Raw genomic sequence first — 19543 nt, 5'->3', positions numbered from 1 at the left:
TTAGTGATCATTTTCTGTAATTTTATTTAAAGAAATATGCTATTTGATTTACTACTACAAGCAGTGTAATGTCAACAGTACTAAGCCATTTAGACCTGGGCCCTATTCCCCGTACCTGGTTCAACTAAGTCGATCAAGAGTCCCATTATCCAGATTCAATTAACCCGATGTTTGAAGCCGGGATTTTCCTGTTCCTCGAAGGTAGATTCAGTCTCGTTAACTCGAACCAGACTTGATACTCAGGATCAGTGCGCGCGCCCGCCTCAGCTGAGAAGACAGCAAGTGTCGAGAGCAGAAATCCTGATTTTCTAACGGCATTGATTGATTGATTGATTTAAAACTTTATTAACAGATTGCAGTACGGCTCAATAGCCTCGCCGACAAGTTAAATGCATAATCTATAGGCAAATTTTAAGTCCCTCATTACCCCAATCAATCAGATTATATTTCTTTAAACATGCCCTGCTGGCAGTAGGTTCATGGAATGGATAATCAAATGAGATCTTGCTAGCGAAAATAATTAGTTCAACAGTTTCAGAATAAGGATACGGCTCTCTTATCCATTGATGGATGTATGGTTGATGTTTCATTTGTCTGCCACCGTGGTCTGATGGTCGAGCATTTTGCCTTTCACACGGAAGACCCGCGTTCGAATCCTACTTCTTCTAGTTTTCTTTTTGAAATGTAAATACTTCAATTTGGTGCACGTTGAGAGCTATATAAAGAATGACATCCTCAATGCATGTAGATTTATAATATTTTAACTTAAAACTAGGCTACTTTTGCGTATAATCATTAATATTATATTCCCAAAAAATTCTATTTGAAACGCGGGGTCTCGAACTCTGGTCGCCCGCTTGCCAGGAGTGAACACTGGCCGTTGGACCACTGTGCCAGACGGGATATATTCATTGTGTATCCATCAATGGACAAGTGAACCGTGTTTAGAATATTTTTCTTTTGAATGAAGTTTTATCTCTTTATTCTCAAATGCATTAATCCCAGTTACAATATCACAATAACGTGTGAGTGATGATACAATTCAACAATCCTCAGATTCCTCGTAATTCATAATCCACAAAAACCACAATCCACGCATAGACACTTCAATTTTATGCTTGAATGAAACACAATCCATGCGCTCCGTTAAACATCCACAGCGGAAAATATGAAAGGAATCAGAGCCAAACGAGCGATAGGTTTCAATCATTAAAAATATCCCTGCGGGATTCACATTTGCAATGCTGCACGTTGTTAAAATAACCACATAATGTGTACATCGCACCTAGCGAGCGCCACGGTATATATAACGTGCATTATTTAGGACAACGTGAATTTAGTATCAGCATTTTGGGTCTATTTCACATTTCAAAAGCCCCCTCTAGAAGAATGAAGCACAAGAACATAATTCAGAATGGTATAATGCAGATCTAGACTGTGAGGATCATTTCAGGAAGCGAGCTGGCATTTCTTTGCGGGGGCGTGGCCATGGTTCATCCAGCTAACTGAATTTAACCCTGCTCTCGACCAGGCTCAAACTTTCTGATCTGTTACCATGGTGATTTAGACAATCGAGCGTCGGGGAATGGAAAGGTCTGGCTTAAGTCAGGCTATACTGGAAATTATCCGGCTAACTCAGTTAGCCAGGTACGGGGAACGGGGCCCTGAAACACCTGTTAATAATGCATTATATAGCCTGCATATACACACAAATGTGTTTCCCGGTTTCTTAAATAAACATTATTTTGAAAGCAAGCAGTTTTGTCATCATTGTAGCAAGAAAGACAGGACCGGAAAAGTCTTTATCGTATGTAGGGGTGCCCTGGAATATTTTATTGAACACAGGGGTGCCTTGGCAGCAGAAAGGTTGAGAACCCCTGGTAGACGACTAGATAGAACTAAGATGACTAGATAGAACTAAGATGACTAGATAGAACTAAGAGGACTAGATAGAGCTAAGACGACTAGATAGAACTAAGAGGACTAGATAGAGCTAAGTGGACTAGATAGAGCTAAGAGGACTAGATATAACTAAGACGACTAGATAGAGCTAAGACAACTAGATAGAGCTAAGACAACATGATAGAGCTAAGACGACTAGATAGAGCTAAGACAACTAGATAGAGATAAGACGACTAGATAGAGCTAAGACGACTAGATAGAGCTAAGACAATTAGATAGAGCTAAGACGACTAGATAGAGCTAAGAGGACTAGATAGAGCTAAGACAACTAGATAGAGCTAAGACGACTAGATAGAGCTAAGACAACTAGATAGAGCTAAGAGGACTAGATAGAGCTAAGAGGACTAGATAGAACTAAGAGGACTAGATAGAGATAAGAGGACTAGATAGAACTAAGAGGACTAGATAGAGCTAATACAACTAGATAGAACTAAGACAACTAGATAGAGCTAAGACAACATGATAGAGCTAAGACGACTAGATAGAGCTAAGACAACTAGATAGAGATAAGACGACTAGATAGAGCTAAGACGACTAGATAGAGCTAAGAGGACTAGATAGAGCTAAGTGGACTATATAGAGATAAGAGGACTAGATAGAACTAAGAGGACTAGATAGAGATACGAGGACTAGATAGAGCTAAGACAACTAGATAGAGATAAGAGGACTAGATAGAGCTAAGACAACATGATAGAGCTAAGAGGACTAGATAGAGCTAAGAGGACTAGATAGAGCTAAGTGGACTAGATAGAGCTAAGAGGACTAGATAGAACTAAGACAACTAGATAGAGCTAAGACAACTAGATAGAACTAAGACGACTAGATAGAGCTAAGACAACTAGATAGAGCTAAGAGGACTAGATAGAACTAAGAGGACTAGATAGAGATAAGAGGACTAGATAGAACTAAGAGGACTAGATAGAGATAAGAGGACTAGATAGAGCTAAGACAACATGATAGAGCTAAGAGGACTAGATAGAGCTAAGACGACTAGATAGAGCTAAGACAAGTCGATAGAGCGACTCTACAGATTAATACACAAAACACAATAACTGACATGAAGACAAGGGGAGTGACAACACATGAGGAACACCTGGGGTGACTGCAATAAGATAAGAGGATAACACAGAATAAGATAAGAGGATAAAACACTGAATAAGATAAGAGGATAACACTGAATAAGATAAGAGGATAACACTGAATAAGATAAGAGGATAACACAGAATAAGATAAGAGGATAAAACACTGAATAAGATAAGAGGATAACACTGAATAAGATAAGAGGATAACACTGAATAAGATAAGAGGATAACACTGAATAAGATAAGAGCATAACACTGAATAAGATAAGAGGATAAAACACTGAATAAGATAAGAAGATAACACACTGAATAAGATAAGAGGATGAAACACTGAATAAGATAAGAGCTTAACACTGAATAAGATAAGATGATAACACTGAATAAGATAAGAGGATAAAACACTGAATAAGATAAGAGGATAACACTGAATAAGATAAGAGGATATAACAGTGAATAAGATAAGAGGATAACACTGAATAAGATAAGATGATAACACTGAATAAGATAAGATGATAACACTGAATAAGATAAGAGGATAACACTCAATAAGATAAGAGGATAAAACATTGAATAAGATAAGAGGATAAAACACTGAATAAGATAAGATGATAAGACTGAATAAGATAAGATGATAACACTGAATAAGATAAGAGGATAACACACTGAATAAGATAAGAGGATAAAACACTGAATAAAATAAGAGGATAACACAGAATAAGATAAGAGGATAACACTGAATAAGATAAGAGGATAAAACACTGAATAAGATAAGAGGATAAAACACTGAATAAGATAAGAGGATAAAACACTGAATAAGATAAGAGGATAAAACACTGAATAAGATAAGAGGATAAAACACTGAATAAGATAAGATGATAACACTGAATAAGATAAGAGGATAAAACACTGAATAAGATAAGAAGATAAAACACTGAATAAGATAAGAGGATAACACTGAATAAGATAAGAGGATAACACTGAATAAGATAAGAGGATAACACTGAATAAGATAAGATGACAACACTGAATAAGATAAGAGGATAAAACACTGAATAAGATAAGATGATAACACTGAATAAGATAAGAGGATAAAACACTGAATAAGATAAGAGGATGCCACACTGAATAAGATAAGAGGATAACACTGAATAAGATAAGATGACAACACTGAATAAGATAAGAGGATAAACACTGAATAAGATAAGATGATAACACTGAATAAGATAAGAGGATAAAACACTGAATAAGATAAGATGATAACACTGAATAAGATAAGAGGATAAAACACTGAATAAGATAAGAGGATAACACACTGAATAAGATAAGAGGATAACACTGAATAAGATAAGATGACAACACTGAATAAGATAAGAGGATAAACACTGAATAAGATAAGATGATAACACTGAATAAGATAAGAGGATAAAACACTGAATAAGATAAGATGATAACACTGAATAAGATAAGAGGATAAAACACTGAATAAGATAAGAGGATAACACACTGAATAAGATAAGAGGATAACACTGAATAAGATAAGAGGATAACACTGAATAAGATAAGATGACAACACTGAATAAGATAAGAGGATAAACACTGAATAAGATAAGATGATAACACTGAATAAGATAAGAGGATAAAACACTGAATAAGATAAGAGGATAACACAGAATAAGATAAGAGGATAAAACACTGAATAAGATAAGAGGATAAAACACTGAATAAGATAAGATGATAACACTGAATAAGATAAGAGGATAACACTGAATAACATAAGAGGATAACACACTGAATAAGATAAGAGGATAACACTGAATAAGATAAGAGGATAACACTGAATAAGATAAGATGATAACACTGAATAAGATAAGAGGATAACACAGAATAAGATAAGAGGATAACACTGAATAAGTTAAGATGATAACACTGAATAAGATAAGCGGATAACACTGAATAAGATAAGAGGATAACACTGAATAAGATAAGATGATAAAACACTGAATAAGATAAAATGATAAAACACTGAATAAGATAAGATGATAAAACACTGAATAAGATAAGAGGATAAAACACTGAATAAGATAAGAGGATAAAACACAGAATAAGATAAGAGGATAAACACTGAATAAGATAAGTTGATAACACTGAATAAGATAAGAGGATAACACAAAATAAGATAAGAGGATAAAACACTGAATAAGATAAGAGGATAACACTGAATAAGATAAGATGATAAAACACTGAATAAGATAAGATGATAAAACACAATAAGATAAGATGATAACACTGAATAAGATAAGAGGATAAAACACTGAATAAGATAAGAGAATAAAACAGAATAAGATAAGAGGATAACACTGAATAAGATAAGAGGATAACACAGAATAAGATAAGAGGATAACGCTGAATAAGATAAGAGGGTAACACTGAATAAGATAAGAGGATAAAACACTGAATAAGATAAGAGGATAAAACACTGAATAAGATAAGAGGATACAACACTGAATAAGATAAGATGATAAAACACTGAATAAGATAAGAGGATAAAACACTGAATAAGATAAGAGGATAAAACACTGAATAAGATAAGATGATAACACTGAATAAGATAAGAGGATAAAACACTGAATAAGATAAGAGGATAACACAGAATAAGATAAGATGATAACACTGAATAAGATAAGAGGATAACACTGAATAAGATACGAGGATAACACTGAATAAGATAAAGGGATAAAACACAGAATAAGATAAGAGGATAACACAGAATAAGATAAGAGGATAAAACACTGAGTAAGATAAGAGGATAAAACACTGAATAAGATAAGAGGATAACACTGAATAAGATAAGAGGATAACACTGAATAAGATAAGAGGATATAACACATACGTCGGCAGAACACACACTCCTGGTTAAAACACAAAAATAACTGTAACTGGGTTTAAACACACTATAACATAGAAAGAGACAATAAACCACACAATTATAACTATCTTGATCAAAGGTGTGTGGGTCTATTATTTTTCTCATTATACTATCCACTGAACTGCTTTATGTGTACAACCTCAATCTTTAGAAAATTTTACCAGCATCTTTAATATTGCAAGTTGGGAATCACAAGGTGAAGTGTTTTTGATACAAGTTTGCTGCATGCACCAGGGATTGTGTGTTTATGGAGGTTTATCGAATAATTTCTCCGACAGGACGTCATGCATCGGTGTGATTTATTTTTTTCAACATTTTGAAACATTCAAGACGTTTTCACAGCGTGTGCAATGCTGTGTTGTTAGTGTAGAGAGAAGGGGATATGATTTAAATGTACAGTATGGTTAATAACACGTACGTTGTGGCCCGTTTCTCAGCTCAGCTGTATCCAATCGCTTGCCTATAGCAAGTAGCGTACAGTATATGCATATAACATTGTTTAGAAACCTATTTTGCAAACGTTAGAATTAGTGCCGTCAATCGATTAAAATATTTAATCTGATTAATCGCATGATTGTCCATAGTTAACTCACAATTAATCGCAAATTAATCGCATTAAAAATGTAAAATTATCTACCTTAAACGGATCTTTTTCAAGTTCCAAGTTTTAATACTCTTATCAACATGAGAGTCAACAAATGCTTGCTTTATGCAGCCATTTAACCCTTTCTCTGCCACACTTATATCCATCCTTGTAGCCAGTCTGCCAGCTCTATTTGTCTATGGAGATGTTCACCTACTTTGCAGGGCTATAACTTTTTAAATTGTATTGCTAAATTGACATTACTATGGCCCATTCAACATCGATTAGCTATCGTTCAGGATGTAGGAACGTTTTACTTTTTCATTCACACATTCATACAAAAATACGGTCTAGAGTATAAATATGTTTTTATTGTTTTCTGCAGTATTTCATAGAACGTGAGTTATAGCCATAAATGCTATATTAGATCATCAAATGCAGTTTGATACCAATTGACGCCAGATAAAAAATGTCAACTGTACAAGGTCCCAGACGTTATCACTCATCATGCGCGGTTGACTGGAGGGGGGGGGGGGGGGGGGGGGGTCGTTTATAAGTCCGTGGCCGACGTTAAATCATTCATGTAGTATGGGTGATATATAGATCAGAACAGTTTGTATGGATAATAATAATCAAAACCGCTGAAACTCACCCCAGTCTCCTCTTACCGTTGGGTGATGAGCGTGGAGCAAAAAGATCGCTATTATGGGATGTTGATCTATGCGATCCATTTCCAGGTTGTATAATACTATATACTTCCTAATAATGTTGTTTATTGAGTTATGGCAACGAATCGATTATCCAGTGTGTCAAGATGGAGTCCTGCGAGCGATAGCGAGTGGCCGGAGGGAATAGGGAGACACACCGGCGTCACAATTATCAACATCCGGTTGTAACTCGCCGATCGGCCACCAGGTGGCGGTATTGAAGCGTTGGAGAGTTGAGCGGAGTCCTACAGCACCAGTCAAGGATCCATGGGTGAAATATGAATACCATGACAGAAATTTGAAATATTGATCTCAAAGACGCTGTAAAACGTCATTGGCAGATTACGCATGGCGAGGAATGGCGTCTTAACACGTCATCGGCGGAGAAAGGGTTAACACAAAAGGATGACCCTCATGCATTGCAAATTTGCATCAAATTCAAAACAGAGTGATGCACAAAATAACTTAAAAGAAAATAATAATTTAAAACAATGGATAAAGTGTGCATGAAATAATAGGGGGGGGAAAACGTTAGGAACTTGTTACATTCACCCACACAAGGACTGAGGACTCACCCCCCCCCCTCTCTCACACACACACACACTCTCCCAGCTCTCTTTCTCTCTTGCCCCTTCCTCATCTCTCTCACCCCCCTCTCTCTCTATCTCTCTCACACAGACACACACACACACACTTTGAGTCAGAAACAAACATAGTATCAATGAGAGTATCAATAATACACCTGAGTGAAGTCTAGTAAAAAAATTTAAATAAAAATAAAAAGTAAAAAAATATATAAAAGGAATTCTCTAAAAGGTTAATCGTGAGTTACAAAGAATAGAGGCGTTAATAGAATTGTGCGTTAATACCGCGTTAACTTTGACAGCCTTAGTTAGAATGTGTTTGTCCATTTTCATCAAGATGTACTCCGTGGATGACATGCTAACGTCACGTTACTGGTCTGTAACTTGGCAACAAAGAGAGCTGCTATTGGTCGAGCGCAAGATACGTGACAGAACTCACACCAATACGTCAAATAACACTATGCGGTGACCATGTATCCGTTCGCGAGGAAAGATCTAGTCCCGCCTCGAAAATTATGATTGCGCAAAACCGGGTGGATTCTAAATGGAGAACTTTTTATTCCTAAATCTACACCAATAGATCTTTAGCCCAGAGTGAAAATTGTGTAGTCCGCCGAGGTGGGAACGAGAATAGTTTTCTAGCCACTTCTCAGCCTTCACTATACGGCCTAAATTGCTTGATGTGAAACATTATTCCCACGCTCCTCCTTGTGCCTCTGTAACGTTACGCACCAACTCACAAGCTGATTGGCCCTGTAGCTTACACACACACACACACACACACACACACACACACACACACACACACACACACACACACACACACACACACACACACACACACACACACACACACACACACACACACACACACACACACACACACACACACACACACACACACACACACACACACACACACACACACCACATGTTCCACAGATTCAAGGAAGTCGTATAGAAGTTTTCTGAAAGTATATGTAAAATATACATATGTCCCCTTTAGAGAATCTCTTAAAGCTCTTGAGCGTGCATTTTGTGCGTGTGCATGCCTGAGTGAGTGTCTGTGTGTGTATGTGTATCTGTGTGTGTCTATGTGTGTGTATCTGTGTGTGTGTGTCTGTCTCTGTGTGTGTGTGTGTCTCTGTGTGTGTCTGTGTGTCTCTGTGTGCGGAGAGACATGTGATCTGTGTGACCAATAGGCTGCAGCCTGTAAATCACAGCAACATGGAGACAGAAAGTCTTGCCATGTGCAGTGTCTCATGTTACAAGAGGAGTGTCTTCATGCAGTCTCTCGTGTGACCACAGGGGTGCAGGGGGGGGGGGGGGGGGGGGGGGGGGGGGAATGGTACAGGGGGGGGGGGGGGGGGGGGGGGTGCAGGGGGTGGAGGTGGGGGGTGGTGCAGGGGGGGGGGGGTTGGGTGGGGGGGGGCTAAATAAACTTTAGTTCCAGACGTTAACTAACAGCTTGTATTTATTGGCTGAAGTCCTAAATATGGCCGAAGTCCTCCTATAGGGGTCATCCCCAGGCACCTCTGAGATCTACCAGGCCTACTAGGGGGCTGTGGGGGGTTGTGGGGGGGGGTTAAGGACAGGGTATCTTGGGGGGTTGTGGGGGGGTTACAGCAGATGCCACATACAGTAGAAGTGTTATACATCATCTGAAGGCGATTGAGGAAGCTGAAAAAGGAAAAATATGTCTTATCTCATCTCAATACTTCCCTCATGCACACACACAGACACACACTTTTCAACGTGTTTGCCAGGTTGCCAGGTTGTGCAGAATAAATTAACATTGACAGTCCCTCAAGCTAATCTGGCAATATGAATCTTGTGTTTCATGACTTGGAACCCACATTATACCCACATAACCCACATTATACCCACTATACCCACATAACCCACATTATACCCACATAACCCACATTAAGGTTTGTGTAGGTGTAATATCCAAACGTCTTGTAGTGAGTTTCGAACACCCTTTAAGCCAGAGTAGGTGAATAACGGGAGTCTTGAACGTGAACGACAGGACCACGTATAGGTTTACAATTCAATAAAATAAAGAAAACATACAGTAACACGTCAACATCGCTCGTCGCACGGTCAAAAGCTATGACGCTTCAATCTACGCTATCTGGCTCCATTCACAAAACTCCAGCTGCCTTCTTCACATGACATTTCCGGTCTATCAAAATAAAGAAATGTTTTTATCACATCGTCTCATTGTCTCTTTTTAAACAAACAAAATCTTATCAAATCATGAAATCATGACAATTCTTTTTTTTAACTATATAGACTATTAACACTTTCAGAGCCCAAGCTTAATTCCTTTTTACCCCCTTGAATGCCCAGCACCACTTCAATGTTAACGTTAATATCGCCTAATCTATGTTTTGTTGTGTCTAATCTGCCCGTCGCTTATCAAAGACCCATTGTCGAAGCAGATTTTTTTTTTATCGGTTCGTTTCCGTTTTCTAGCATTTTGAAAAGCACTCGTTTTCACGGAAAATAAAAAGAATCCGTGATAAACGCCCTGTACTGGAATATTCTAGAACGTTGTCATTTTTCGGTCTATTTATGAATCGTTTTCAAATAAACGCTAGATTATCGATAGTATATGTTTACGTATGCACGCTGGTGCCGTGAGCTGAAAATCGATTCTCTTAGTTCCTGATCGCTCGCACAGACAAACAGCCATATCACACATAGGGGAAAAGCTTATATCTCCATGAAAACAGGTCTGATTATCCTAAGACTGGTAAAATAGATTCCTTACCTGAGATCAGATGGTATCCAAAAAGATTATTCCAATTCCTGATCGCCATTCCAAAAATCAATCCTTTTATTGATCCAATACTAGGTACTGTAAAGACATATTACACGCTGTTCTGATGGTCCACAATGACTCCGAGCGGCTCTGGGTACATGCGTGAGAAGTAAAATGTGGATTCCGGATTTTTTTTTTCTCATCCATTTTCATTGAGTCCATTCCAAAAGGGTGCATTACCATCTGGGAGACGATAGGGGGCGCTTTTTTCACATCTGAGCGCCTGATGGAGCTGGTTTCCCAACGGTAGATGAAATATGAATTCAGATCGTTAATAAAAAAAAATTCACGCTAATTGTCGTGATGGGCATTCAGGGGGCGGACTGCTAACACGTGTTATGTCGTCCGTGGCATCCAAAGTGTTAATGGTTCGGTACTTTATCGATACTCTTATCGGTTCTTTCTGATTATTTTGCAAGAATTGCATATTCTTGGTATCTAGGGACATCTATGGACCTCAGTGAATGTATTCCCAGTGTCAGAAATATTGTGTCTATTACTAGGCTTGCTTAAATTGTGATAAAACAATTGACAGTGAATAACACCATGCTAATAATGACCAGACATGAAAACAAAAAATCTAAGGAAATTAATAAAGGGAAGATGAGTAAACAGAAGGTTCTGTAGATACAGTACTGAATTCTCCCATCCGGACCAATGCAATTTGAAATATTATTATAGAATATAGAATAGCAGGCTTATAAATGACCTTATTATAACCAATTTGCACATTCATATATATACTAGGGATGTCCGATATTATCGGCCTACCGATATTATCGGCCGATATCGGCATTAAAATGTGATATCGGAAAATATCGGTATCGGTTTTCAAAAAGAAATTATTTACTTTTCTATAACGTTTATTTACCCAGGCAAGCAAGTAAGAACGAATTCTGATTACATTTATTGTCAAAAGTATGCATAATGTTGTGTTAATTTCACAACAAGAGATATGTAATGTTAATTACCTGAAATTATTAAATTCTTTGGGGGGGGAAACCCTGCATATATCGGTATCGGTTGATATCGGTATCGGAAATTAAGAGTTGGACAATATCGGTATAGGTAAAAAAGCCAATATCGAGCATCCCTAATATATACATATATTATCTTTCAAATGGCCGAGTTCAATTTGGATTTAGTATCACCAGGCGTGCATAATAACAGATAATGAACTCTACTGTAATCTACTGTACTTTTTTATTTTCACCACAGTGCAACCGTTTTGAAACTAATTTCAGATCTAATTGTTGCTGCATGCTAACAATAGGGAAGAGAAACTAACTGTATTTCAATATTTGTCAATAACGTTACATTTTGTGGTATATTATCCCGAATAATAAGAGTTATTCAAATAATGCATACAGAACTATGAACCTTGAACCCCATAGATTCATTCAGGAAGTGTAGTTTTGAAAAATTCCAACACAGATCCAGAGCTTTGGATGTCCGCTACAAAATGGCCAATGATTCAAGGTTTTCCAAAATGATTAAAAGTTTTCCAAAATGTGCGCCTCTCGCGAAATATACAGACATTTCGAGAAGGAAAATCTATCTAATAACACTTTAACCTATTCCTAAACTAACGTATTATGATAATATACATTATAAATGCTGTTGTGACATGGTTATGATGTTTATACTTGAATACTTTGAAAATAAAAACGCTAATTTTGTAGAACATTCTGGAGATATTGATTTATGACCAGATGTCATTCGCGGTCCACCGACGGACCGCACAGGCAGAAGAGGTTAAGGTGTGTCTGTAATGACCTGCGTGGCTTTAAGGTGTGTCTGTAACGATCTCACCATGCGGCTGCAGTAACCTCCTCACCATGCAGCTGGAGTACCCGATGCCGGCCAGCTTGGGGGAGATGTGCTTCCAGACGCCGATGCTGCCCTGCCGGATACACTGGCCCGCAGCCAGCTCCATGAAGAAGAGCGGGACCCCAACCAGAACCAGGAGCACCACGTACAGCAGCATGAAGGCCCCTGGGGGATGGAGGGGGAGCAGAGACACGTATGAGGAATATAGAGAACTCCTGCTGCCTCATGAAGGACACACCCTGCTTCCACCTGTTCCACCTGTTACCATCAGGCAGGTGTTACAGGTGTATGTTACCATCAGGCAGGTGTTACAGGTGTATGTTACCATCAGGCAGGTGTTACAGGTGTATGTTACCATCAGGCAGGTGTTACAGGTGTATGTTACCATCAGGCAGGTGTTACAGGTGCATGTTACCATCAGGCAGGTGTTACAGGTGCATGTTACCATCAGGCAGGTGTTACAGGTGTATGTTACCATCAGGCAGGTGTTACAGGTGTATGTTACCATCAGGCAGGTGTTACAGGTGCATGTTACCATCAGGCAGGTGTTACAGGTGCATGTTACCATCAGGCAGGTGGTACAGGTGTATGTTACCATCAGGCAGGTGTTACAGGTGCATGTTACCATCAGACAGGTGTTATAGGTGCATGTTACCATCAGGTAGGTGTTACAGGTTTATGTTACCATCAGGTAGGTGTTACAGGTGCATGTTACCATCAGGCAGGTGTTACAGGTGTATGTTACCATCAGACAGGTGTTACAGGTTTATGTTACCATCAGGTAGGTGTTACAGGTGTATGTTACCATCAGGCAGGTGTTACAGGTGTATGTTACCATCAGACAGGTGTTACAGGTGTATGTTACCATCAGGCAGGTGTTACAGGTGTATGTTACCATCAGACAGGTGTATGTTACCATCAGACAGGTGTTACAGGTGTATGTTACCATCGGGCAGGTGTTACAGGTGTATGTTACCATCAGACAGGTGTTACAGGTGCATGTTACCATCAGACAGGTGTTACAGGTGTATGTTACCATCAGACAGGTGTTACAGTTGTATGTTACCATCAGGCAGGTGTTACAGGTGTATGTTACCATCAGACAGGTGTTACAGGTGTATGTTACCATCAGACAGGTGTATGTTACCATCAGACAGGTGTTACAGGTGTATGTTACCATCAGACAGGTGTTACAGGTGTATGTTACCATCAGACAGGTGTTACAGGTGCATGTTACCATCAGACAGGTGTTACAGGTGTATGTTACCATCAGACAGGTGTTACAGGTGTATGTTACCATCAGACAGGTGTTACAGGTGCATGTTACCATCAGACAGGTGTTACAGGTGTATGTTACCATCAGACAGGTGTTACAGGTGTATGTTACCATCAGGCAGGTGTTACAGGTGTATGTTAGGTGTATGTTACCATCAGACAGGTGTTACAGGTGCATGTTACCATCAGACAGGTGTTACAGGTGTATGTTACCATCAGACAGGTGTTACAGGTGTATGTTACCATCAGGCAGGTGTTACAGGTGTATGTTACCATCGGACAGGTGTTACAGGTGTATGTTACCATCAGAGAGGTGTTACAGGTGTATGTTACCATCGGGCAGGTGTTACAGGTGCATGAGAGAAATATCACACTTTTTAGAAACATAAAATTTGTTCTCATGTTAGATTAGGTCTTTAGAAAAATGAAATTATGTAATTAACTAATCTTAAATTAAGTAGATGAATATGTAGGCTATCACCTTCTTGTGCTTTATAAGAGGTGTACTGTGTATTGGACTATAGACCATAGTCACAGTATTCTTCCTGCTTTATAATAGAGGTGCTGGACTATAGACCATAGTCACAGTATTCTTCCTGCTTTATAATAGAGGTGTACTGTGTCCTGGACTATAGACCATAGTTACAGCATTCTTCCTATCAGTTGCAACCCAGCTGTCTGATTTCTCAGGCCTGCTAGCTCTAAGGTGAGTTAGCATAGCTTTCTGGGACATCTTGTATTAATGCTTCAGTGATATTGAAACGAGAGCTGTCATCCATAAAGAAAGTAGTTTTAGGTTTAAAGTAGAGGTGGGCATAGATAAAAAAAATTAATCTAGATTAATCTATCTGCAGTTAATCCTGGAGATTAATCTAGATTAAAATGGCTCATTTGAAGTCTGCCCAAGGCATTCAAAATATGTGTGTTCTACCCAAATAATGACCAGAAGTAAGTCCTTACTTTTTCTTTCCTCCTTACGTTTCTCAGGCCAGGTGGCCCATTACACCATGAGCCCATCTCCCTTTTCCAAAATACATTACAGACTGTTTGAAAAAGCAGTTTTGCTATGATAATTGGTAATGAAATATCAAAATAATGTTCAATAAGATGTACTTGTGTTTAATAAATTGTTTTATTCAGAACACAAATAATGTTACCAGTACAGTCACTCAGTATGTGACATGGCTTGACTCAATCAGTCCAATCTCTACTTCTCCTTCTTCCACCAGTCACTCAGGCAGACCAGCTTGTTCACATTGGCTGGTGACAAACTAGCTCTCTTCTTCTGTACAATATGGCCTATTAAAGAGAACAGTCTCTCGCATGGGACAGTTGAGGCAGGGGTCCCCAAGTACTTCAGGGCAATGTGGGCCAGCTTACCATAGACAGCAGTGTGGTCTGACCACCACTCAAGTTTCTTTAATAGTTGTCATACAGAAGTACAGAATACTTTCATACAAAATGCTTCTTGCTGTTACGCTCCAGAGACTGTGCTAGACAAGATACACATTAAATGCACCTACTGTTGGTACAGACAAAACTCTTAAAACTATAAATATTAACAAAAGTAAGCACAATCTCGACGGAGCGAACAGACAGGCGACCGGGCATAGCGGCGCCATCTTGTGAACACTTCAATGGACCCTGATCCAAGCTGGCACTTGGCTCTACCTTGTACCTCTCCACAGCATTGCGTACTGGTGTGTCGTCATCCGACTCTGACTCTGATCCCATCAGTAGAAGGGCTGTTTTCTTTTTAGCTTGTAACATATAGCTTAACTTAGTTAGCAGCTAACGTTAGTTAAAAAGGTTTTTAACCACAACAGGCATATAGTAATGGCGAGGATATAAAGCATGTTAAAGACGCATTTATTGGACGCATTGCTCGCAAAGTTTACATAGAACAGCGCGACTCCCAAGAGGAGTTATCACAGGCTGTAGAACGCAGGACTGAAGAGATGCTTCTTAAACTAAAGTGTGGGTACTGCTCAGCCCCTCCCTGCAGCTGGAGCGTTATGTGACTGTAGCCGCGTTTTGAATACGTCATCACAAGAACACGTTAGGTCCAACTTTGAGAATAGATTAACGGCGGTAATTTTTTTATCGCGCAATAAGAGTCCGCCGTTAACAACGGCCCGGCCTTAGTTTAAAGTTAAGTAAACATTAAGTAGCCGAGGTATAAAAAAAAAAGGCAAAAACATGATGTTACCCAGATACCAAAGCGTTCTGAATATCATGATCCCAAGAGACAGTTTCAGTTCTACACTGATGCCCACAGGCCCGGAGCATCAAGAGACAGTTATACAATGGCATGCAAATATCTTGATTCTGATTGGCTGAAACAGTCAAGTTAGCCGTTGTTATTTCGTATAACACACTCCACGTGACCCCAGATACCTCCCACAACCGAATAACTTTTTCTGAATGAGTCCGCCATAGATAGACAAATGGAAGTATGAATATATTTTGAATGAATCCTCCAAAAAAGATAGTCAACTAGAATATGTTAGTTCGTTACACATGTGTTGGATTATGTAATTGGTTTGTCATGACCCATTGTGAAACAAAAGAAAATCTAAAAAAAAAAAAAAAAAAAAATGGCAGTCGATTTTGTTTTTGGTCAGACTTGGATCTACCATTGGATCTACTTTCTCTGTGGATGGTTTTGTGAATAAATCTCCATTATGCTTCAATTACTGTGTGTTTATTGTATAGCAATAAGGTTGGGTGAATTCGGGCCATTGTATAAAAGCATTAAATCACTTGAAGTTGTGTGTTATACTCATTAGATCATGCCTAGGGGGGTCTAACAACCCTCCGCTGCGCGTCGGGCCTAACAACCACCCCTAGGCGTGATCTAATGAGTATAACACACTCCTGCGCATGATGTAATGCTTAATTCTACACTGAGGCCCACAGGTCCAGAGGGTCAAGAGACAGTTCTACACTTATGCCCACAGGTCCAGAGGGTCAAGAGACAGTTCTACACTGATGCCCACAGGTCCAGAGGGTCAAGAGACAGTTCTACACTGATGCCCACAGGTCCATAGCATCAAGAGACAGTTCTACACTGATGCCCACAGGTCCAGAGCATCAAGAGACAGTTCTACACTGATGCCCACAGGTCCAGAGGGTCAAGAGACAGTTCTACACTGATGCCCACAGGTCCAGAGCATCAAGAGACAGTTCTACACTGATGCCCACAGGTCCAGAGCATCAAGAGACAGTTCTACACTGATGCCCACAGGTCCAGAGCATCAAGAGACAGTTCTACACTGATGCCCACAGGTCCAGAGCATCAAGAGACAGTTCTACACTGATGCCCACAGGTCCAGAGCATCAAGAGACAGTTCTACACTGATGCCCACAGGTCCAGAGGGTAGCAGCTACAACTCATCTCACGATTCACGCTGTTTCTATGTGCAACGAAAACTCTGTGAGCAACGGTTCCAATAGTCTAACATGCTTTGCATCCTCGCCATTCCTGTATACCCACGTCGCACTAAAACCTTAACTACTGTAATGTTATCTGCTAACTCTAATTAAGCTAACTTGCTAACGCTAACTACTGTAAACTATCACTGGGAACGCTCAGAGGCATAGTGAGGGAAGTCTCTGTCTCTCTCTCCCTCTCCCTCTCTCTACATCTCTCTCTCTAAGAGATATTGATGGACAGTAGCTATAGTATATAGATCAGCAGCTGTAACAGAATAATTTTATTATTTTAGATTATTTACGTTTCAATAGCGTTTAAATTATAATGAATTAAATAATATAATGAGAGTATTATATAGTAATAATAACACATGGCAATATATTAAAAAGCTATTTATCACATTTGGCTGGTAAAAGATCTGCCTGGCTGGTAGTTTTTTAAATCTACCATGCCACCTTGTCTGGTAAGCCAAAAAGTTAATTTTGTTCCCTGCGTGTTGTGCTAGCTACTGTACACAAAACACTGTCGTTTTTATTTTCACTTTGTGCAGCTTGATTTGATTGTATTTCATGAAAAAAGTGTTTTTCAGAGATGGAAATAACTTGAGAAAAGGTTTTGCATTTTTCTATTGCAGTTTTGCACAATAAATGTTCTTAAAATATCTCTGTACTATGTGAAATATGTCCTAGTAATACAAGAGTACAGTAATAGCTGCCAGTGTTTTACCCCTTCAGAAGCATTTATATAGACATTTTAAGATAAATGCATATACTGTGATATATACAGTTACCGTCTATGCTTCAAATTATACCGTGATATAAATTTTAGACCATACCGTCCAGCCCTACCTGGTTCTCTGGGTAGACACTCACTCCTGGTGGTGCTAACATGGTATCTGGTGACTCTAGTATGGTGCTAACATGTTCTCTGGTGACTCTAGTATGGTGTTAACATGTTCTCTGGTGACTCTGGTATGGTAACAACATGGTAACAACACGGTAACATGTTCTCTGGTGATTATAGTATGGTAACAACATGGTAACAACACAGTAACATGTTCTCTGGTGATTATAGTATGGTGACAACATGGTAACAACATGGTAACATCTTCTCTGGTGATTATAGTATGGTGATAGTATGGTAACATGTTCTCTGGTGATTATAGTATGGTGACAACATGGTAACATGTTCTCTGGTGATTATAGTATGGTGACAACATGGTAACAACACGGCAACATGTTCTCTGGTGATTATAGTATGGTAACAACATGGTAACATGTTCTCTAGTTATTATAGTATGGTGACAACATGGTAACAACACGATAACATGTTCTCTGGTGATTATAGTATGGTGACAACATGGTAACAACACAGTAACATGTTCTCTGGTGATTATAGTATGGTAACAACATGGTAACAACACGGTAACATGGTCTCTATGATTATAGTATGGTAACAACATGGTAACAACACAGTAACATGTTCTCTGGTGATTATAGTATGGTAACAACATGGTAACAACACGGTAACATGTTCTCTGGTGATTATAGTATGGTAACAACATGGTAACAACACGGTAACATGTTCTCTGGTGATTATAGTATGGTGACAACATGGTAACAACACGGTAACATGGTCTCTGTGATTATAGTATGGTAACAACATGGTAACAACACGGTAACATGGTCTCTGTGATCCCCAGCTCTACTCACCTCCTCCATTCTGGTGGCAGAGATAAGGGAACCTCCAGACGTTGCCCAGGCCCACGCTGAAGCCCACCTGAGCCAGGACGTACTGCAGCTTACTGTCCCAGGCCGGTCGGTCATCCTCCGCCGCTCCCGGTCCCGGCGAGCTCCCGATGTCCAGGAGCTGAGACTGGGACCGCCCCTCGCCCAGCGCAGGCCCCTCCTCCTCGCCCAGGCCAGGCCCCCCCTCCTCGCTGGGCAGCGGGGGCTTCTCCAACTAGACAGAGCAGAGGGAGACTGGGTGACTACACGCCAGAATCACCATGACCACACGCCAGCCTCACCATGACAACACGCCAGCCTCACCATGACAACACGCCAGCGCCACCATGACAACACGCCAGCGCCACCATGACAACAGGCCAGCGTCACCATGTGTTGCTGAAGTGAAAGCTTGGGGCAGCTTAGGCCTTGTCCAGATGGAGATGGAACCGATATTTTTCGTTTCCATTTAGTTTTCATTTCAAAAAAGTTTTCCGTAAACACAAAATCATCTCAAGAAATATGTGCGTCCAAAACGAAAACACTGAAAATGCTGTAATGTCGCCACAAATGTGCAAAATAAACGTATTTCCGGTGTTTTAGA

At 39.6% G+C, this 19543-nt stretch overlaps 1 protein-coding gene across 1 annotated transcript in view; it reads right to left on the bottom strand.

Moving 5' to 3' along the window:
- The window catches only part of slc6a16a (solute carrier family 6 member 16a), a gene marked incomplete at its 3' end in the record, with an annotated part of 86136 nt that overhangs the window by 35602 nt on the left and 30991 nt on the right, over positions 1-19543 (bottom strand). Inside the window, exons 2-3 of the mRNA XM_084330286.1 lie at positions 18925-19174; positions 12509-12666 (exon numbers count right to left, since the gene is read on the bottom strand). Of these exons, the coding sequence (XP_084186412.1) occupies positions 12509-12666; positions 18925-19174 (408 nt within the window). The remainder of the gene's footprint in view (positions 1-12508; positions 12667-18924; positions 19175-19543) is intronic.

Source organism: Notolepis coatsorum, assembly GCF_963971535.1.
Source record: "Notolepis coatsorum genome assembly, chromosome: 15".
NCBI lineage: Eukaryota > Metazoa > Chordata > Actinopteri > Aulopiformes > Paralepididae > Notolepis > Notolepis coatsorum.
Note: the sequence above shows the minus strand (reverse complement) of the source record. Positions and strands in the feature narration are given on the sequence as shown.